At 38.1% G+C, this 22,775-nt stretch overlaps 1 protein-coding gene across 1 annotated transcript; it reads right to left on the minus strand.

Annotated features, from left to right (window-relative positions):
* Positions 1 to 2,534: 2,534 nt before the first annotated feature.
* LOC130926024 (uncharacterized) lies at positions 2,535 to 22,744 on the minus strand. The gene is made up of 9 exons (XM_057851371.1): positions 22,540 to 22,744; positions 21,358 to 21,463; positions 21,123 to 21,271; positions 20,633 to 20,778; positions 17,042 to 17,228; positions 15,238 to 15,331; positions 15,077 to 15,155; positions 10,389 to 10,462; positions 2,535 to 7,786 (listed from the first exon to the last, which is right to left on the minus strand). Exons 1-9 carry the CDS (start codon positions 22,595 to 22,597, stop codon positions 5,137 to 5,139), a joined length of 3,543 nt encoding a protein of 1,180 aa, XP_057707354.1. The 5' UTR covers positions 22,598 to 22,744; the 3' UTR covers positions 2,535 to 5,136.
* Positions 22,745 to 22,775: the final 31 nt, after the last annotated feature.

Here is a 22,775-nt window from a genome sequence, read left to right on the forward strand (position 1 = left end):
ATGTTCATAAGGTGTGTGTGGATAGTATGAGCTATAAGTATCACCAGCAATAATGATGCCAGCTAGGCTGTGAAAATAAAGGTTCCGCTTCGGTTCTACCTAATGGGCCAATCAGAGGCCCTCTCAATCTCTCACAAGCACCATTGCCACTTAGCTGTCTACTCTTATTACATTTAGGGCAGAGCATTACAGCCTGAAAATAAAACACAAAAATCAACTTTCCGATTATTAACGATTTTTATAAAAGCCTTATACTCATAAGGTGGAAAAGCGCTATATAAGTATAACACCATTTACCATTTACAGTGGGGCAAATAAGTATTTAGTCAACTACCAATTGTGAAAGTTCTCCTAATTGAAAAGATTAGAGAGGCCTGTAATTGTCAACATGGGTAAACCTCAACCATGAGAGACAGAATGTAGAAAAAAACAGAAAATCACATTGTTTGATTTTTAAAGACTTTATTTCCAAATTAGAGTGGAAAATAAGTATTTGGTCACCTACAAACAAGCAACATTTCTGGCTGTCAAAGGTCTAACTTCTTCTAACGAGGTCTAACGAGGCTCCACTCGTTACCTGTATTAATGGCACCCGTTTTAACTCATTATCGGTATAAAAGACACCTGTCCACAACCTCAGTCAGTCACACTCCAAACTCCACTATGGCCAAGACCAAAGAGCTGTCGAAGGACACCAGAGACAAAATTGTAGACCTGCACCAGGCTGGGAAGAGTGAATCTGCAAAAGGTAAAACGCTTGGTGTAAAGAAATCAACTGTGGGAGCAATTATTAGAAAATGGAAGACGTACAAGACCACTAATTATCTCCCTCGATCTGGGGCTCCATGCAAGATCTCACCCCGTGGCATCAAAATGATAACAAGAACGGTGAGCAAAAATCCCAGAACCACACGGGGGGACCTAGTGAATGACCTACAGAGAGCTGGGACCACAGTAACAAAGGCTACTATCAGTAACACAATGCGCCGCCAAGGACTCAAATCATGCACTGGCAGACGTGTCCCTCTGCTAAAGAAAGTACGCGTCCAGGCCCGTTTGCGGTTCGCTAGAGAGCATTTGGATGATCCAAAAGAGGACTGGGAGAATGTGTTATGGTCAGATGAAACCAAAATAGAACTTTTTGGTAGAAACACAGGTTCTCGTGTTTGGAGGAGAAAGAATACTGAATTGCATCTGAAGAACACCATACCCACTGTGAAGCATGGGGGTGGAAACATCATGCTTTGGGGCAGTTTTTCTGCAAAGGGACCAGGACGACCGATCTGTGTAATGGAAAAAATGAATGGGGCCATGTATCGAAAAGGTTTTGAGTGAAAATCTCCTTCCATCAGCAAGGGCGTTGAAGATGAGACGTGGCTGGGTCTTTCAGCATGACAATGATCCCAAACACACAGCCAGGGCAACAAAGGAGTGGCTTCGTAAGAACCATTTCAAGGTCCTGGAGTGGCCTAGCCAGTCTCCAGATCTCAACCCCATAGAAAATCTGTGGAGGGAGTTGAAAGTCCGTGTTGCCCAACAACAGCCCCAAAACATCACTGCTCTAGAGGAGATCTGCATGGAGGAATGGGCCAAAATACGAGCAACAGTGTGTGAAAAGCTTGTGAAGAGTTAAAACGTTTGGCCTCCGTTATTGGCAACAAAGGGTACATAGCAAAGTATTGAGATGAACTTTTGCTATTGACCAAATACTTATTTTCCACCATGATTTGCAAATAAATTCTTTACAAATCAAACAATGTGATTTTCTGTTTTTTTTCCCCCATTGTCTCTCATGGTTAAAGTTTACCCATGTTGACAATTACAGGCCTATCTAATATTTTCAAGTGGGAGAACTTGCACAATTAGTGGTTGACTAAATACTTATTTGCCCTACTGTATGTATATATATTTTTTGTGGGACTAATTTTGTTTGTTGCATTTTTAGTATTATTCTAATGCGATTCTCCTGGTGTACCATAGTCTCCATTAATTGTTTGTCGTTTTTCTCATCGTCAAAAAAAGGTCCTACTGAATTTCAAGAATGACTATGGACAAATAAAATTAATAATGAATAAAATTATAACAAAAATTCCATCGATCGAATTAAGAACAAAACAGAAATACACTCTGGTTATGACACTCAACAATGCTCTTAAATTGTTTTTTTTTCCTTTCTAAAATTAATAGTATTTAACTGCTTTTCTGCCAACAATAAACATCTCATTTATTCAAATTGGGAGGACTGGCTGTTAATGCTCATCTTTCAGCGCCATTGATGGCCCTACACATCCAATCCATTTTGATTGGGAGGGCTGACAGTAATTGTTCACTGCCAGGCTCTCAAAGTCAAAATGGATTGGCTGTCTAGCGCCATTAATAGCAGCCAATGAGTTAAACGAGCTGCCCATTAAAAGCTTAATTTGCTGATTTCTATGGACATGACACCTCTATTTAAGAGGAAAGAATTGCACAATGGTGTTTGTAAAAAAAAAAAAAAAAAAAATGCTGCCTATTCAGAGTTGTGGTGTGAAATATCTTTATTAAGTTACATTTCTGTGGCTGAACAAGGAGATTTGTGTCAGAATATGACATTATGTAGAATGGGTGTTTCAGGAATACAGAGCCCAGCTGATTTCCATTGAATCAAAGGATGCATACAGACAGGTAAATTGAACACAGACATAGCAGAATACATAACCTTCGATTTCCCTAGATTTCACCTACTGGCGGAGGCAAAAAGCAGAGATGTTATGTAAACAACTGATTTCAGATCTCAAAACATAATAACACCATGGACAACTATAAAAACTCAGACATAATGTATAATTAAAACTGTTCAAACCATTAGGACACTCAGATCCCCATTCTCTGTGTTTAAGCAGCTGAACAGGACAGGTTAAAAAATATAAAAAGACATACTGTACAAAGCTAACAATGCCAAGGACCTCCTCAGACAAGGTCATAGAAGCCTTAGTTCAATGATCCAAAAGTGTCTTGTGGCTTGAGGACCTTCCTTGTAATACACGTAGTAAAGTTTCCAAAAACCTCTCATAATCATCTTTCTTGACTCACTACTTCGACAAGGTCTAAAAGATTTGGTCTAGTTCATTCAATTGAATACTCCTTTGTAGGCTTTTATTCATAAGTGGAGTTTAAGTGTGGGCCAGGGGGGCCAGGCCACCATTGGTGGCCGAAAAGTGTCATTGTATGTAATTGACTCTCCTATATATATAAAAGTTGTAAAGCAAGAAAACAAACAACAAAAATGAATGAAATGAACAAAAAAAGATATTTTTATAATGGCTCTGAATTTTTTTTTCGAACACATCATGTGACTAGCACCTTAGACAGTCATTTACTTTGCATATCATTTTCCAAAAAAAAAAAAAAATGGGGAGGGCAATTTAATTTTTTTATAAATGATTTTGTTCTTTGATTGAAAATATTTTTTTTATGATTGAAGCAACTTTTTGGGGGATTGAATGATTTAGACACACCCTGTACCCATAATATGGCCCAAACACAAAAAGGATTGCTAAAATCAAAGAAAACTTTTTTTTGATGAAAAATTAAGTGTTCAAATGCACATTTTTGAGTCCCAAATGTTTTTTCACATTCAAAAACTTTTTTTCTATGATTAAAATTTTTCTTTATTTGATTGAAGTGATTTTTCTTTTGAAAATATATATTTTTTGTATGAAGCAACTTATTTTTTGATTAATGACACAAATGTCCTAGCCAAAATGTGGCCCAAACACAAAACAACATTACTTCAATCAAAAAAGTTCAATAATTCTAATAAAAAATAGCTTTCAAATGCATTTTTTTTTTATTTCAAATTTATTTTTGCATTCAAACACATTTTTTTTTGGATTGAAGTGACTTTTTTTTTTTAATTGAAAATATATATTTTGATTGAAGCAACTTTTTTTGATGGAATGATAGCATAATGATAGCATTATAAAGACCCAAATCTACCTCCATATGGCTCCACCCAGGGGATACAATTTTTGACTGAGGTAACTACATTGGCACGACACCGGCGGGCGTACCATATTCAATGGATGATGATCTCGGTGGAAAGAATAGCTGTCCTGCCAACAGTCTGATTTAGAATTCCCCTCATTCTAAATGCTCATTTTCAACGTATTATAATAAATATTCTTGTAAGTTAATTTTATTGCTGACACTGCGTTTTCGGGGTCATCAAAATGATGTGCCCCCCCTGCCCCAAAAATCCGCCTATGCTTTTATTTGCATCTCCAGAGAAATATTTTACAACGTTTACAAATATTTGACTTCTCTGGTCTGAAAACCTATTATTTATCTGCTTTCTCTAACCCCGAACCGCTTGGTAGGTGTCCTCCTCTGGAAGAGTGTCCCGACTGTAGCCTTCGAATCCTCTATTAGCATTCGGAAGAGGAGTTTGTAACCACCAGGTATTTCTCTTTTACACCATTTTCTTATATTCCAATTCGATGTCAGAGAACAACTTTAAGAAAGGGTTGTTAGTTTTCTTTGAAGGTAAATTTAGGATTTGAGCCTGCAGTGTTGCAGGTTTCAGCTGTCATGGCAAGTTCTCAGGAGTTTTCTTAGGTCTTCAAAAATTCTTTTGTTCTCTTCATATTGACTATCAGAAATCTTACTTAAACCCTGAAATGGTTCGTAACCTTCGTTCCTGGAAAACAGTGATTTATGATCGCGGGTACGCAAGCATTGCTTATGGTGGCATCTGAAAATGTTTTTAACACCCTCTCTACATCTTTGTAGTGGTGGTTCTGCTCTCCTGAGAGATCAGCGGATTGTTTACATGAACACTGAAATGCCTGGTAGTTGTTGTCGACAAGAAATACGCGGCTTGAGCTTTCAGGGACTCAGCTATAGCTTTGAGTTGTATCTTTTGGGAAAATTTCCAAAACCTTGTCCTGATTTTGTTTACCACCTTTTATCGCTTCAAACTGGCTGACAGAGAGTTCCTTTAAACCTTGAAAAACTTGACAGTTTTCATCTACCGACAGAGTGTCTTGTAACTTTACATGAGCACAGGATGTAACTTTATCGCCTACAGTTGCATCTTCAAATTGATTTTTTACATCGTTCCCGAAGCTCTCTTTTTCAACACTTTTTGACTAATTATCAGACTGCTCTCAAGAACCATGAAAGACTGTTGTTATCATCTACAGAAAAACTGAGGTTTGAGCTTTCTTGGACATCACTTTTATGAGCATCTTTTAAGGGAGTCTCCAAATCTTTGTTGCCATTATTCTGCTGTCCAAATGGACAATCAGAGAGCTCCCTTAAACCTTGAAATGCTTCGTAACCGTCAGCCACAAGAAGCCTGCAGTTTGAGCTCGCAGGTACCCAAGTATCCTCTTTGGTGACACTTTCTAAGGAATTTTCTAGAACCTTCACCACATCCTCTTTGTTAGGACTGTTCTGCTCTCCCAACTGATTAGAAGAGTTCTTCAATGAACCCGGAAATGCTTGATAGTTGTCATCAACCAGAAAATTGTGGTTAGAGCTTGAAGGGACACAACTGTCAACTTCACTGGTGCTTTTTAAGGAATTTTCTAAAACCTTGTCCTGATATTGGTTCCCACTTTTCTGCTCTTCAAACTGACTAACAGAGAGCTCCCTTGAACCATGAAATGCTTCGTAACCATTAGCCACAAGAAGACTACAGTTTGAGCTCGCAGGTATCCGAGTATCCTCTTTCGTGGCAATTTCTAAGGAATTTTCTAGAACCTTCACCACATCCTCTTTGTTAGGACTGTTCTGCTCTCCCAACTGATTACAAGAGTTCTTCAATGAACCCGGAAATGCTTTATAGTTGTTATCAAACAGAAAACTGTGGTTAGAGCTTGAAGGGACACAACTGTCAACTTCACCGGTGCTTTTTAAGGAATTTTCTAAAACCTTGTCCTGATACTGGTTCCCACTTTTCTGCTCTTCAAACTGACTAACAGAGAGCTCCCTTGAACCTTGAAATGCTTCATAACCGTCAGCCACAAGATGACTGCAGTTTGAGCTCGCAGGTACCCAAGTATTCTCTTTCGTGGCACTTTCTAAGGAATTTTCTAGAACCTTCACCACATCCTCTTTGTTAGGACTGTTCTGCTCTCCCAACTGATTAGAAGAGTTCTTCAATGAACCCGGTAATGCTTGAAAGTTGTCATCAACCAGAAAACTGTGGTTAGAGCTTGAAGGGACACAACTGTCAACTTTACTGGTGCTTTTTAAGGAATTTTCTAAAACCTTGTCCTGATATTGGTTCCCACTTTTCTGCTCTTCAAACTGACTATCAGAGAGCTCCCTTGACGCTTGAAATGTTTCGTAACCGTCAGCCACAAGAAGACTGCAGTTTGAGCTCGCAGGTACCCAAGTATCCTCTTTGGCGGCACTTTCTAAGGAATTTTCTAGAACCTTCACCACATCCTCTTTGTTAGGACCATTCTGCTCTCCCAACTGATGACAAGGGTTCTTCAATGAACCCGGAAATGCTTGATAGTTGTCATCAACCAGAAAACTGTGGTTAGAGCTTGAAGGGACACAACTGTCAACTTTACTGGTGCTTTTTAAGGAATTTTCTGAAACCTTGTCCTGATATTGATTCCCACTTTTTTGCTCTTCAAATCGACTAACAGAGAGCTCATTTAAACCCCCAAAGGCTTGGTAGTTGTTATCCATTGGCAGACTGCCTAGTAATTTCACATGAACCCCAAATGGGTTTCCTACATCTTTTCCCAGGTTCTCTTTCTCACCAATTTGTGACTGTTTCATCTTATTATCAGAGTGCTCTCTTAAACAATGGACCTCTTGGTAGTTATTTACAGAATAAGTGGGGTTTAACATTGCACGGATAGCGGTATTGCCTTTACTAGCATCTGCTAATGAAATCTTCACCAAGTCTTCGTTGTTGTTCTGCTGTCTAAATTGATTATCGGAGAGCAACACCAGACCCTTAATTTTCTCGTAACTCTCAGCCACTGAAAGCCAGCCATCTGAGCCTGCAGGTACGCAAGTAACATCTGTAGTGGGACCTTCTGAGGACTTTTCTAAAAACTTCTCCTGGTGTTGTATATTCCCACTTTTCTGCACTTCAAATTTAGTATTAGAGAACACCCCTAAACTCTGTAAAGCCTGATAGTTACCATCTGATGGGATAGTACCCTGTAATCTTACAGGAATGCAGTGGTGACCTTCGCCTTCTTTGGTTAGATCCTCGCCCTTGCAATGAACCCCATTCAAAATCTTTTGACAGTTTTTTTGTCCTGTTTCCACGCTGTGTTCAACATCTCCAGACAAACGTATGTTGCTGCAACTAAAAGACACATCAGAGTTTTTGCCACTTGCGAAACTCCCAGAATCCCTGTTGTCCTGCTGGTGAGATCTGGTAGTCAGTGTGTAGGAAGAGACCAAAGTGGGGGACATGTTTTCTTCAGAAGCTGATCTTCGCTTGTCGTCGCAGGTTGACTTGCCACCTGTTTCTTGGTAGCCGCTGTCACACAGCATTTCAGGCTGGGTTTTAGGCATCAAAGTGTCAGTCATTATCTGAACTGGACAGCTAGGCCTGATAAAAGAGTACGTTATTCTATTTTCCAAACCCGAATGTTGCTCACTCTGGGATACTGGGACAATGTTCATTAAGGCTTTGCTGAGTGCCCCTTGGACACCTGCGATGATGTCTACAGCATCTGTACAACCGTAGCTTAGAGAATTCAGGCCAGTACCGATTCCACTGCTTTGAAGGAGACTCTCAGTGCTGTCCATTAGGGAGTCCTTTGACCTGAAATAGAATGACAGGTTACCTAAAATGCCTTTAACAGTCATACATTGAAGGCATGAGTAAGTGACAAGCAAAATGAATATTTCAATCCAGTTTTAAAGCGAATCCTAAATGATTTAGCGAAAAATTCAGTCAAATGGATTCCAAACTAGATTTTAACCAAGTCGATTACTTGGATTAAACAAGTCATACATTCACAACATACTGTATATTTGCACGTTAGCCACTCGTAGTGTTAATTTGCTACATTAACATTAGAGTCGTTAAAAAAATTGATTCTAAAATATATCTCGATATTACGTCACATAATTCTCATCAATTCTAAATCCGCCTGTATCGATCTTTACACGTATGTTTTTGGTGGAAATTAACAATTCAGTGGCTGCACTTCTACTCCCGTCCAGTAGTTGGCAGCGTGCAGCAGAATTGCCTTTAAGTCAGCTGAAGTAACAGCAACAATAGACTAATCCGAGTAGAGATTTGTGTACGTTGCCCTCTAGTGGTTGGCCGCCATTAATGGGGTGTTTACGCACCCGAAGCAGCCCAGCGTCAGTCAATGTAAACAGAAAGATTAGCTGCTGCTGACTGTGTGCTGCGGGCGGCACACCTTCAGCAATGGCGGACGGCGTACTTCTGGTCGTTTTGCTTTAGTACTTTAGTCCAAAATTTGGGCCTATTTTGGCTTTTACTGCAAAAACGGAGTATAATGAAAGCCATATGTTGTTAAAAAATAAAACAAAAACATTTTACTTGAGTGCTGGATGAGGTCTCAGGAATAAATTGATATAAATGTTCTTTTATGTATACGCAGGGATCGAGGGGAGGCAGGCGGGGCAGTGCGCCGCACCCTGGTAGTCGAAAAATGTCATTGCATGTAATTGACTACTTTCCTATATTTATATGAATTTAGAATAAATAATTAGCTAGTAAAATGTTGTCTATAAAAGTTGTAAAGCAATAAAACAACAAAAATGAACAAAATGAACAAGAATCCTACAAAATGTTTCTCAATGGGTCAAAATTATTTTTCGAACAGATCATGTGACTAGCACCTTAGAGACAGTCCTTTGCTTTTCTCAGCCAAAACTACACCTGAGGAGGCAAGATGAATATTTGGAATTTCTTTGTTTGACGTTTTGCCCCCACCCAAAAAAAAAAAAAAAAAAAAAAATCAACTACGCTACACAAATATCGCAATATTTGGTCTTCAAAAGCAGTATCGGAATTAATCTGGATTTAATTGAATCGTGACCTGTGAATCGTGATATGAGGCAATACACACCCCTAACTAACAAGGTTGCATTGTCTTTTAATTTTTTCAAAAGTTCATATTGTCGGTTACTTTATGAAAATGAAGCTTCATTATTGTTTGACCAGCTCTTTGCTTATCTGTCAGCAGGTTTTATAATCTTGGATAAAGTCAGGGATTATTGTTGTTGTGTCTCATATCTTTGCAATGAAAACCTTCTCTTCTCTTTTCCTCTTTTTTTTTTCAAAAAGAATTCTTGAATTTAAATTTTCATAGCTGCCTCAGCGATAGAAGTTGCCAGAGAAGTGCATCCCTTGCATTTGCCATAATCAAGTGGAAGCTTACCATGTTGGATAAGTAGACAAAAAGAATTTAAACATTCAAATTACCGTATTGGTCCGAATATAAGACGGCCCTGATTATAAGACGACCCCCTCTTTTTCAAGACTCAAGTTTGGAAAAAGACTTTTTGAACACCAAATTAATTTTTATACAGGAAATAATTACAGTACATCCGAAACAAATGATTATATTAATATATTTGAAAGAAAAAGCATGTTATTTTGCCTCATTCAAATCTTAATATCTGAACATTTAAATATGTAAATTAAAGTGCAATCACATTCGTAAATGAATGGCTTCTGGTTTTTGAAATGTGAATAAACCAATCTATTGTGATAAAACAACAAAATTGCAATAACTGCATTAACAATCAAAGTGAAGTCCATTTGTAACTGTAGTTTTGAAACAAAGCTGAATAAGGAAAAACATTGCAATAAAATAATGCAAACTGGTTAAACTAAAACGAGTAGCTGAGATCTGTCATGACAGAACATCGCTTCAATGATATCTGGCGCCATCTAGCGCCGTGAATGGGTATAATGTCTAGACCGCGAATATAAGACGACCCCCTCTTTTTCAGTGTTATTTCAATGCCAAAAACACAGTCTTATATTCAGGCCAATATGGTATGTTCTTTTTCTAACTGGATATCCCAACTCTACAGCATGTCCCAAGCCGGTATAAAAAATGTTTGTGCTGCATTGAAAAAGCACTAAAGTCATTTTCCAATATTTTGATCTGTTGCATTAAGACATGCATGGACTCCAGTTAAAATATGTTATCTGTGTAGTTTTTTATTTGTTTGCGGTCACGTTCTCAAGTGAATTAATTCTGCAAGCGTTTTTTCAAATTCGTCACAACGTGCCTTGTTAGGCACGGGAGCGCTGGAAAATTTTTTTTTTTTTTTACCATTTTCTGAGATTTGGTTGCCGTGTTAAACCGAGAACCCTTTCAATTTATGAAATGACAGCCACTAAAATTAAATACATTTCGTAAAACTTTGTCACATACCATGGTTTGAGGATATCTGGGGTGAGGGTTTCAACATAGATCGATGAGATGATGGGAGGGATGGGCTTTAAAACCTGCAGCATGGAAATGAGATATTGCCATCAACTTTTTTGATTCTTCAACATTAAATTGAAACCTTTCATGGATAGCGGTCACTACCGTGGACATTTATTAAAAAGTTATCATTAACTCATTCACTGCCACCCCAGGTCACAGAGTACGTATTGTGATTGTTCGTAAAAGGGAACTAGATATTAGAAACACCTATTGATGGCAACAGGCGTTAAATCAATTTCACCTCAGTTAAAATGGACTAGACATCTATTGTGCTTTGAAAATATTTCCGAAAATATGACGGCAACTGTTAAAACTCATGTCTAAAAAAAAAAAAAAAAAAACCTGCCACACACTCATCTCCAACAAGAACAATCTACTAACGTCAGATTTACATACACAAGTGTTAACAACAAGTCCCATATAATGCTTATGTAGCATAGTCCATTTCCACCCATATTTATTATTTATATATTCTTTGTTGCTCTGAATTTGACAAGTCGCGTTGCTGAGCACAAAGCACATGCAGGCAGCAAAAAAAAAAAAAAAACTGGACTCTGCTGTCCGCTCAATTGGCTGACATACTGACATGTGATCGGCATGGATAGTTAGCTCTCATTGGTTCAAATGTCAACATTTTGTTAACAACAAATAGATGGAAAAAAACAAGCTCATAGAATTAAAAGGGCAAAACGATGGAAATTTGATCAGATCTTTAAGAGAAATGTAAGCGTTGTTGAGGTTTATTTCATTTTTTTGGACGGTTCACAAAATCTTCCATGCTAATGTGCACTTTGGACTCATTTTTGTTCATTTATGTAAGGCTACTTATTTATTTCCTTATATTTAAAAAAGTCAATGTTTGCTTTATCTTAAAAATATTATCCATTTCACTGTGTATAATGTAAGTCATTTGTACTTATTTTTGTTAATGTATGTTACTCATATTATTAAAAAAAAAAAGTCAATGTTTACCTTGTCTTCAGTTTTAATGTACATCCGATGTTCTTAAATAGTTAAAATTGAGGTTTGGCATTTAGATTTGAGGAAATGAGGGGAAAGAAAAATTAGATGTAGTTTTAGATGGAATTTTGTAAATCAGTGAAAAAAATACAATTTTGAATGGAAATCAGTTTCTCATTTCTGCCTTGTTTCAGTGTAATGCAGTAGCCTAATGCATGTGAAACCTTTCATGCATTCATTCATTTTCCGAGCCGCTTATCCTCACGAGGGTCACGGTGCGCCAGTGCCAATCCCAGTTAAGTATGGGCAGTAGGTGGGGTACACCCTGAATCGGTTGCCAACCAATCACAGGGCACAAGGAGACTAACAACCATTCGCGCACATACTCATACCTCGGGACAATTCAGAGTGTTCGATCAGCCTATCATGCATGTTTTTGGGATGTGGGTATTTATATATGTGCCAAAAGCAGTTTTTGCATTTCGGTGGTTCTAATTCTAGCCACTCTCACCCCTGCATTTATCATAACTTAAATTTAGATTTGTAGTTTTTTTAAATTTTATTTTTATTTTTTTAATTTATTTGGAATTATTTATATTTTTTAGGGCTGTCAAACGATTAAAATTTTTAATCGAGTTAATTACAGCTTAAAAATTAATTAATCGTAATTAATCGCAATTCAAACCATCTATAAAATATGCCATATTTTTCTGTGAATTATATATGTATTCTGTAAAATAAATTGTTGGAATGGAAAGATAAGACACAAAATGGATATATACATTCAACATACGGTACATAAGGACTGTAGTGGGCATTTCACTCTACTGTCATTTAAATATGTCTATGCTGTCCTCACTCCGAAGCGTCTACTTTTTCCAAAGCTAGACAGCTAGTGAACGACGCCTTAATAATCAGACTTCTTCCTTTCTCATCTGATTTATTAATAAAATGGCCTCAAACCATTGTCCTCTTTAGACCGTTTACGTAAAACTACAAAAAAAAAAGTAAACAAGCATTGCATTAGCAACAACGTTAGCTTAGCACGCTATACAGGTTGACTAAATATAAACAAAAAGCGTCTCATACAAAAAATATAACATTTCGCTTATTAACATAATATGTACATTCTTTACAACAACCATACTTACGGACAAATCTTTTCCAAGGATCATATAAGCACAACAGAGACGTCGTGCAGCCATATTGAACTGGCAAGAAAAAAATAAACCATGTCGCAAAGCGACCACAAGAGTTCGCTGTTAGACAGCACCAGGGGTCGCGTTAACCGGAAATTTTCCGTCGTTGACCGTTTTTTTAAAACGGTGACGGAAAAAACTGAAGTCCGTCAGTCATTTTGACAGGTTGCAATTCACACCCCAGACCACAGGGTGGCGAGTTAGCATATTAATTAGCTATTGTCTCTCTTAATGCATGACGTCGTTGGCTATTCTGTCAGAATATTGTAGCATAACCGGGGTCTGGCGGCGGCACCGTGATTGACACATCAACGCGAGGTTCTTATTGGTGCACCCGGTGTGCCAGCGCGTCATCCAATTGATGGACAAGATTGCCGCTTGTGTATAGACCCCAATCACATGACGTCACAACTCCGCCCCCCTGACCGGAGCCGCCATATTGTGTGTCAGCCCGTCATGTTTATACATTACCGCTACGTACATGCCTCCTATTACGGCGTGTTTTTCTGCTCGTTAATATTAATAATCAAAATGGTGAAGGCGTGTGTGGCGGTTGGTTGCTGTAACAGAGAAGATAGACGGAGAGACTTGAAGTTCTACCGTATTCTGAGAGACGCGAAGATGAGAGCGAGATGGACTGCTGTAATTCGACAAGAAATCTGGGCACCAAACGATCACCAGAGACTATGTAGTAGTCTTTTTATATCTGGTAAGATGTATTTAATATATATTTAGAAGATTTTGGGCTGACAACCACGATTAAGATCATTGTGTGACGTTGGTGATTGGGGTCTATATCGTTGCCTCCTTTTCTTTGGGGGCGGAGTTGTTGGCGGTAAGCAGAGTAAAAAGGGAGAAAAATACCACGACTTCCGTGTCTTATTTTTCGCCGCCAAGCAAGCGTTACAATATTAATTAAAAATGAATGAAAACTAAATACTATTGAATATGTCATCATTATCATTTTAAAAATTTAAGTGACGAGTAAAAATAGACTATGACCGGATTTTTATGACCCTGTCAGTCAAAATGACAGACAACGAAAATGTCTAGCGCAACCTCTGGACAGCACAAAACGCCTTGCTGTAAAACTTACCAAAAGGCAGAATACTGTCTAAGAGGGACATGTGCGTTAATTGCGTCAAATATTTTAACGTGATTAATTAAAAAAATTAATTACCGCGCGTCAACGCGTTAATTTTGACAGCCCTAATATTTTTTACTACTTGTTGCTGTTTTTGTTTTTATTTGCACTTTTTAGTTCTTTCTTTTTCATTTTTTATTCATTACTATTTTTCCCCCCGAAATGGATCATTCAATTAATTCCTTCATTTTACCCCCCCCCCCCCCCCCCCCCACCCCGGAAAGCTTAAAATCTCTATTTTCTGGGGGAAGAAAAATTTTAAACAGGAGGGCATTTTTTTTTTTTAATGTTTTTTAAACAGCAAAACCCTATCTGGAGGTGAGAGCACGCGAGAGCAGAATTACAGACTCCATGACTTTAACGAGATATTATCGCGTACTTACCTTGTTTCGATCCAAAAACTCCACGTAGCATTTATCACTGAGTGTCAAGACACAGTTGTGAATGGCCACAGCAGAATTTTGGGGGGATTTTATGCGTGAAATAAATATAACAAGAGTCGCGATGCAGAAATCTCAAACATCAAAGAGTGGTCGAGATTTTCTTTTTCATATACTGTATTTACCCTTTTAAACGTTTTTAAAAAAAAATATTTTTCTTTGTTTGGATCGATTATTTATCATCTAACATATAGGAGAAAATGCGAAAGGAACAAAAAAAATACCATTAAGCGATAGTTATGAGGTAGATAACTGTGACTTTTTTACAGACGCCATTTTTTTCATTGTGACATAATTTGTTTAAAAGTTTAAAATATGTGAGTGAATCATTTTTTAAAGTCATTTTTTAAAAACAAAATATGAGACATCAATTAATGATACTACGCTAAAAACGACAGATATTTTGAATAATAAATATAATTAATTACCTTAGTTTTATGGCTGGGTTGAAACAAAAGCGGTTGCGCGACATCTGTAAACGGGGGTTTTCAGGGTAAAATTGACAAATTAAAAATAGTTCGGGGGCTTAATGCGCCATGAATCTGCTATGGCAGCATATAGACATATTGTTCTATCAAACACAACAGTTGTTTTGGCTTAAAATACAGCACTTTCTTTTAAAGAGGAGTGCAAGAGCAGAAACAGCTTTTTCCATCTTGTCTGTGTTTTCCGCCAGATATATATATATATATATTATTGTTCATTCAAAAATACATGTGGGCAACACTTAAACTACAATTGGATGTCAAATGATGGCTGGAAAATTGAGACCCCTGTCCTGTATATAAATGTAATAAAAACATTTACCACACAATAAAAAAACACACAAAAAACATTTGTGGATTAAAACATTCATGAAGACAGAAGACACACTAAAAAGTAGCTCACCTCTTCTTTACCCGGATGCAAATTGAGAATTTTGGAATTTTGATAGTTGCCGAATGAGTCCCAGTATTTTGTACGACACCTATAAACAAAGCACAAGCACATACTAAGCTCTGCAGTGTATCTCAAGGTGGAGAAAAAAAATAATACGACTTGTGACTTACTTTACATAGCAAATATATGTCACACTGGTGATGGTGATAGCAAGCAGACACAAGCTAATGAAGAGGATCAGTAGAAGGCTCTCATGGGATGCCGCTGTTAAAGTTTGAAAATAGTCAATGTCACTACAGTGATGCCTTGAGGTTTTTTTTTTTTTTTAGATGTTTGGTTTGACCTGTGAGAAAAAATTGGAATTTGACGTTTGGTTTGACCTGTGAGAAAAAATTGGAATTTGACGAATCTGAACTGAGCGTAAAAGTACCTGTGACAGCATTAAAAAAAAAAAAAAAAATCGTAAATCGCATTATTAGTTAAATTAAAATCGTATTTGGAGACGATTCGACTATATGCAACAATTTGGCAAAGCGCATATGATGAGAAATCTTTCAATCTTCCGTTTAGCTACTCCTGTCATTATAGCGCTCTGGCGCCGACGTAGGCAGAGTAACGATTTCAGCTTTTTTAGAATTCAGCCCAATGGAGGAGGAAGATTCAGAATGAGGAAAATGTGACAGAGAGCAGCAAAATGACATTATTGTTTTATTTCTCTACTCCAATATTTTTACAGGATATTCTTTTTATCTAAGTATTTTCCCTAATTGCTAAATAAATTGTATGGTCATGACAAATAACAGTCTTGTGCTAAATGGAATTTGAAATAATAAAAATGCATTTATTCAGTACAACAGGGCTAAATTACTGCAAAAAGGTCAAAACTGCCGATTTCTCAAACCTCCTGAACGGTATTTTATGCCACCGGAGTTAGTTGGCTCTTGTCATTTCTCTGCGGGGACTTGGAGACAAGGAAAGAGCTATGTTACATGCTAACCTGATCCAAGCGGCTCTTCCAAGTCTCTTCCTCGCCTTTCGAAAACGAAAAATCACACAAAACTACCCCGACTCATGTCACACACGCCGCCAGGGGTGATAGCCATCACCGATCGGCCAGCCCCCGGCAGCAAGCAAATTTCGGCTCGTCGTTGAACGCCGAAAATGGCGCATTCTCGGTGGACAAACCATCCGACGTCGAAGCGCGTGGCTGACCAAGCCGAGAATAGCGCTCTCTCGGCAGGCACACAAAGAGGGCCAAGAGGGGTGGAAGTCTCTGCGCAATCGAGAACCACAGATGAGAGCGCGTTGCTGCCCGAGCACGGAGCTTCATTGGCCAGGGACCGTGGTGTGCAACAAGCCACCGATCATCGGCCACTCCCACCTTTTCGGTGGACAGGGAGCATTGTCACCCACAAAATGCAAGACACCTCCTTATTAACACGTGGCTTACTCACTCCGTCCAATTGTCCCACAGTTTTCAGACTTGTTTTTCCCATTCTTCACGGAGAAAAGCATCTTTTTGAAACCCAAAAAGGCTCACACGCCTCTCCCTTGTGCAGCAACAAAAGCCTGCAGCACATTGGGCTGGCGTGATGCGAAAAATACACAAATTAATCCGCAAAACCAACTGAATCCACAGTCTTTCTGCATAATATAGTAATGGCTGTATTACGAAGATGATTAGTCCGCTGACGTCAAATTCGCCTTTTTCCTCAATCCAGACTCTGACCGGAAGTCAATCATTTTCATTGCGAGGGAATTAAAAAATTTAATAAATATATCAATCGCTTCCACACACATCCAAGCGGTCCATTTCATTCAGGAGCGGATATAAACATGCTTTTTGCTGTCATAGGCACTTTAAAGTTGAAAATTGGCAGATGTAACATTACACAACAGTTGTGTATAATTCTCTGTTTTGATGATAGCACTTAGACTGAACTTTGACATTATCCAAAGCAGATGAAGACTCACGGGTTGTAAATTCATACTCCTTGCTCCACTCGCTCGGTGGTCTACAGACAGAAAGACAGGGCAGGAGGCTCTGCACTGTGAACACATAGGTTGTACTTGGCTCCAAATGTGCCCCAGGTATTTCAGTACTAAAACACGTGTAACACCGTTGCTGCTCCATTTGAGGTGCTTCGACTACTTTCGTCACCTGTGAAAACAACAAGAATAAAGTAAATACCTGTATCAAGGGCGTAGGTTTGGTCTCAATATTGGTAGGGACGATATAACAGCATAACATGGATGCACTGTTACATGGATACACTTTTTGCTTGGGATGGGACATTAATAAGACCAAACAGATTGGGTGAACGGCGGTCAGGGCTACATTTCTCACCAATAAGAACCAAATTATTTGATAGGCTAAATGATTAATGCAAAAACAAATCTGTATTGACTTATACTTTCACAGTGCAAATGTATAACGTCTTGATCTTTTCTTAAATCTAGTCGAAAAATTTCTTCATCTTGTTTTGAGTTTTAAAGGCTAGTTAACAAATTAATGTGGCAGATTCTTCCACTTTCAGCAAATATTAACATTTGTTCTTATTAAGCCCATACACTGAAAATTCTGTCATTTTTCTCCTAAATCAAGAAAAATGCTTTCAAATAATGTTTTAAACGATATATATTCTTGAATTAAGAACATTTCTGAGAAACAAATTTTTTTTTAGATTAAATATACAAACGTTTTGCTTAAAATAAGTGTGTTCAGCTTATTTTCAGCTAGCTATTTTTCTTATTCAAGAAATCTGAGTAAAATTTACTTGAAGCACTGGCAGATAATTTCACTTATTTCTAGTAGATTTACACTGAAAACAAGGGATCCCCCCCCCAGTTTTAAGGAGGTGGGTTTTTGCAGTACATATGTATTGGTTCAGGCGATACGCCGTCTGATTCAAATCTTTGTTTTCAACACCTACAAAAAAAAACATTTTGAAAACTTCCAGAATAAATGCCCGGATTTTATTAGAAAATGTAAATTGCACTATTTGAAAACAGATTAACAATCACAAACTTGTTAATCATTTCTTAAGTATCCAGGAATGGAAAAAAAAAACATTTTCTTATTACCACTCAAAACTGTCGATCTAAATAAATTAAATATATCATAAAAACTTCTTAGTCATGGAATTTAAAAATTTTTTTTAAATATAGCCTTCTTTCAGGATTAACACTACTGTTTTTGTCACAAGCACAGCCAAACTCAACAAAAAATGAAAGCTCATTTGGGTTGCTTTAAGATCGCATAAATAAAATAAAAATGAAAACTGTGGAGAAGGGGGTAAACCTTGGTTCACTACATTTCTTACAGCTGAGCAGATTAAATATATTTCTCAATTAATGTTAACATAGTAAAAAACATACAGGAGGAAACTTCTCCCCAACCAGCTTCCTACTCAGGTTAGCAATTCCACAGTTTATTGTAACCGTAATGCTAATTCTGATGCAGTTGGGACTTTCAGTAGCAAAATTAGTGGTGCGTTATCCCACCCTCACAACAATGACTTGTTATAATACTTACAGCGGCTGCTGGCCGACAAAAAAAAAAACCTTCTAGTATCCCTCCTCTTCGAAGCGGGTGGAGGATGGCATGTCGACATGTAACTTAATTCTGTACTGTGAGTGTGAGAGTGTGCGTGTGGAGGGAAGTTGGTCAAGTCATCAGCCAATCAATCGTGTGTTTGAGGAAAAAAAAACCAAAACATAATGAAAATAATTCACTTAATCATGGTAGGGTCAATTCTATCGTTACAACATATGGGAAGACAATCCAAATAACTGAACAGATTATATAACGCAAATAAGGTTGCTTAAAAGTTGGTAAGGACAATTTGAGCATCCTGAAAAGTTCCTAGAGTTATTTCCCTACTGTCCCTATGCAAACCTACGCCCTTGACCGGTACAGTGGGGCAAATAAGTATTTAGTCAACCACCAATTGTGCAAGTTCTCCGACTTGAAAAGATGAGAGAGGCCTGTAATTGTCAACATGGGTAAACCTCAACCATGAGAGACAGCATGTGGAAAAAAACGAGAAAATCACATTGTTTGATTTTTAAAGAATTTCTTTGCAAATCATGGTGGAAAATAAGTATTTGGTCAATACCAAAAGTTCATCTCAACACTTTGTTATGTACCCTTTGTTGGCAATAATGAAGGCCAATTCTGTAACTTTTCACAAGCTTTTCGCACACTGTTGCTGGTATTTTGGCCCATTCCTCCATGCAGATCTCCTCTAGAGCAGTGATGTTTTGGGGCTGTTGTTGGGCAACACGGACTTTCAACTCCCTCCACAGATTTTCTATGGGGTTGAGATCTGGAGACTGGCTAGGCCACTCCAGGACCTTGAAATGCTTCTTACAAAGCCACTCCATTGTTGCCTTGGCTGTGTGTTTGGGATCATTGTCATGCTGAAAGACCCAGCGATGTCTCATCTTCAATGCCCTTCCTGATGGAAGGAGATTTTCACTCAAAATCTCTCAATGCATGGCCCCATTCACTCTTTCCTTTACACAGATCAGTCGTCCTTGTCCCTTTGACGAAAAACAGCCCCAAAGCATGATGTTTCCACCCACAAGCATCACAGTGGGTATGGTGTTCTATGGATGAAATTCAGTATTCTTTCTCCTCCAAACACGAGAACCTGTGTTTCTACCAAAAAGTTCTATTTTGGTTTCATCTGATCATAACACATTCTCCCAGTCCTCTTCTGGATCATCCAAATGCTCCCTAGCGAACCGCAGACGGGCCTGGACGCGTACTTTCTTCAGCAGGGTGACACGTCTGGCAGTGCAGGATTTGAGTCCCTGGCGGCGCATTGTGTTCCTGATAGTAGCCTTTGTTACTGTGGTCCCAGCTCTCTGTAGGTCATTCACTAGGTCCCCCCGTGTGGTTCTGGGATTTTTGCTCACCGTTCTTGTTATTATTTTGACGCCACGGGGTGAGATCTTGCATGGAGCCCCAGATCGAGGGAGATTATCAGTGGCCTTGTATGTCTTCCGTTTTCTAATAATTGCTCCCACAGTTGATTTATTTACACCAAGCGTTTTACCTATTGCAGATTCAGTCTTCCCAGCCTGGTGCAGGTCTACAATTTTGTCTCTGGTGTCCTTCGACAGCTCTTTGGTCTTGGCCATAGTGGAGTTTGAAGTGTGACTGACTAAAGTTGGGGACAGGTGTCTTTTATACCGATAATGAGTTAAAACAGGTGCCATTAATACAGGTAACGAGTGGAGCCTCGTTAGACCTCGTCAGAAGTAGTTAGACCTCTTTGACAGCCAGAAATCTTGCTAGTTTGTAGGTGACCAAATACTTATTTTCCACTTTAATTTGGAAATAAATTCTTTAAAAATCAAACAATGTGATTTTCTGTTTTTTTTCCACATTCTGTCTCTCATGGTTGAGGTTTACCCATGTTGACAATTACAGGCCTCTCTAATGTTTTCAAGTAGGAGAACTTGCATAATTGGTGGTTGACTAAATACTTATTTGCCCCACTGTATGTATTTGTTAACCTTCCATGACAGTATAAGTTGAGCAAAGGAACACTTTACCTCTTCACTGTCTCCTTTTTTGCGGTAAGTTAGGCGTGTGCTGAGATCATTTCGTATAAAGGCCATGTTTTCGTTTGTCTTCCAAAGGATTAGAAAATTCCCATTGGTCTCATTAATTGAGACAATGTTTGGGGTTTGAGGTTTCACTGCAAAGGAAAACAGGGAAACATTTAAGATTTCAACTAAGATCAAGGAAAAAATATCAGTCAATTGAAAAGTTGGAATTTAAACATCAGTTGTAACCAAATCTTCCAAGGGTTCACAGTGAGCACACCGAGAACAAAAATGGATGAATTGTTCAAAATGAAAAGTTTGCCAAGAAATTGATCAATTTTACTTTTCTGGATGTTTATTTTCACAATAATTATAGTGAGGAATCTTTGAGTTAATTGTAGCATTGCTTACGTAATTCATAAATGTTTTAGGATTTGTTCAACTTTGTATTTTCCATTGCAAATGACAAACGGTGTGTGTGATGTGTTGAACTCACAGCTATGTGTCACACTTATGTTTTTGGATTCAACATATTTGCCGCCACTCCTGACAAATGCCGTGTGAATAGTATCCAATACCAAAGTCACATGGATGGAACAGCAACATTGCCTACTTGTACATTGCAGGGGAAGACAGTATTTCTCCCTGTGGAAGACAAAAATGAATCATTATTAGCCATATCTTTTTTTACGATTATTACCATCAATTTTTTTAGCACCCGAAGGACTCACCCAAGACCGTAGGGACTCAACAGAGTTACATTATAGTCAGTGCAGTTTAGAGCGTCAAAGTGACAAGACATTTTGACATAGTCATTGGTGCAATCGAGATTCACTCCTGTTGCAATAAATTGACAAAGCAGGTTATTACATATATGTGATCAACCCTTTAGTGCACAAACCAATCCATTCTGACTATTTCAAAATGGATTGGACATCTAGTGCTGTCAATGGCACTGAAACATGAGCATTCACTGACAGTCACAACAATCTATTGCCATTAATGGCATGTAGTGAGTCAAATACTGTACTATAAAATAAACTTTAGATTGTTACTTGGGGCCATTACCAATGTGTATTTCAGTTTTTATTCATTTTAATTTCATTAAATTAACACTGTACTAATTTATAGATGTACTTATAATTTTAAATCATTCAAAAATTATGATGATTAATAATTCTAAAAGATCGCTAATATCTATTTTTTTTAAATGACAAAAAAAATAGTCACTTGCCCTGTAAAGGCTCAAGGAAAAAAACAAACTTTTTTTAATACCAAAAATAGTCACTTTCCCTGGAAAGGTTGAAAGGTATAAAATGTCAACTTTTCAATATTTGTCCACTGTCGTGACCACTGTCCCTGAAAGGGTTAATTGTACTTTATTGTCATATCCTCAGTGCTATGCAACAGTACATCTCTAAATTTATTGTAATTACATGCAGTGACACTTTTCAGCCACCAGGGAGGGCCTGGACCCCCGCCTTAAAATCCGCTTATGCTGTCATCAGCGGGTGAATGAGGATATAGTATCAATGCCATTTAAAATCTCGTAGCCTGCACTAACAGTCTTCATTTGACAATTTTCCAGTCATAAAGCGCAACTTATATGTTTCCACCCTCTCGATCGTATGTGTTAGTTTATTGACATGTAACATGTAACTCTTCATGTGTTCACATGGGAAATAAGACCCACTGTGGACCACACATGTCCACACGTGACAGTACGTTAATCTGTTTAGATTCTGTCCACACCTAGATGAGGCTTTAAATTTTACAGCACATGTTCATTATTTAGGTTCATCCACATACATGTTAGGTTGTCAACACCCAGCAGTGCATGCAACAAGTCTAAAATGAAAATCCATCTCTCTACAAATTATGTTATTTTATGTTCGCATGTTTGGGGTACTTACCAGAGAGAGCTGTTGAAGTGGCGAAGTTTCCTACAACAAAAACAAGGATGACAAACATACTAACATAAAAAATACGGAGTTTTCTTTTTATCCCAGCAGTCCGGCTTTGATATAGCTCTTTACGCAGTGGGGCTGTCTGTATTGTGCTGTGAACACTTCCTCATTTGGGAAAGTCTTACTGGAATGGATTGTGTCGATTCCAGTGAAATTGCCACTCCCATTTCTCATGAACTACA

Source organism: Corythoichthys intestinalis, chromosome 1, assembly GCF_030265065.1.
Source record: "Corythoichthys intestinalis isolate RoL2023-P3 chromosome 1, ASM3026506v1, whole genome shotgun sequence".
In the NCBI taxonomy this organism is placed as follows: domain Eukaryota; kingdom Metazoa; phylum Chordata; class Actinopteri; order Syngnathiformes; family Syngnathidae; genus Corythoichthys; species Corythoichthys intestinalis.

What these genes read in the sequence shown, in the direction of transcription:
- LOC130926024 (XM_057851371.1), bottom strand. Translation starts at nt 22,597, where the DNA reads ATGTTTGTCATCCTTGTTTTTGTTGTAGGAAACTTCGCCACTTCAACA. An exon ending in GGAGTATGAATTTACAACCC is followed by an intron (nt 15,332 to 17,041) that starts GTGAGTCTTCAT and finishes AAACTTTAACAG; the next exon opens with CGGCATCCCATGAGAGCCTT. An exon ending in CCAGATATCCTCAAACCATG is followed by an intron (nt 7,787 to 10,388) that starts GTATGTGACAAA and finishes ATTCTATTTCAG; the next exon opens with GTCAAAGGACTCCCTAATGG.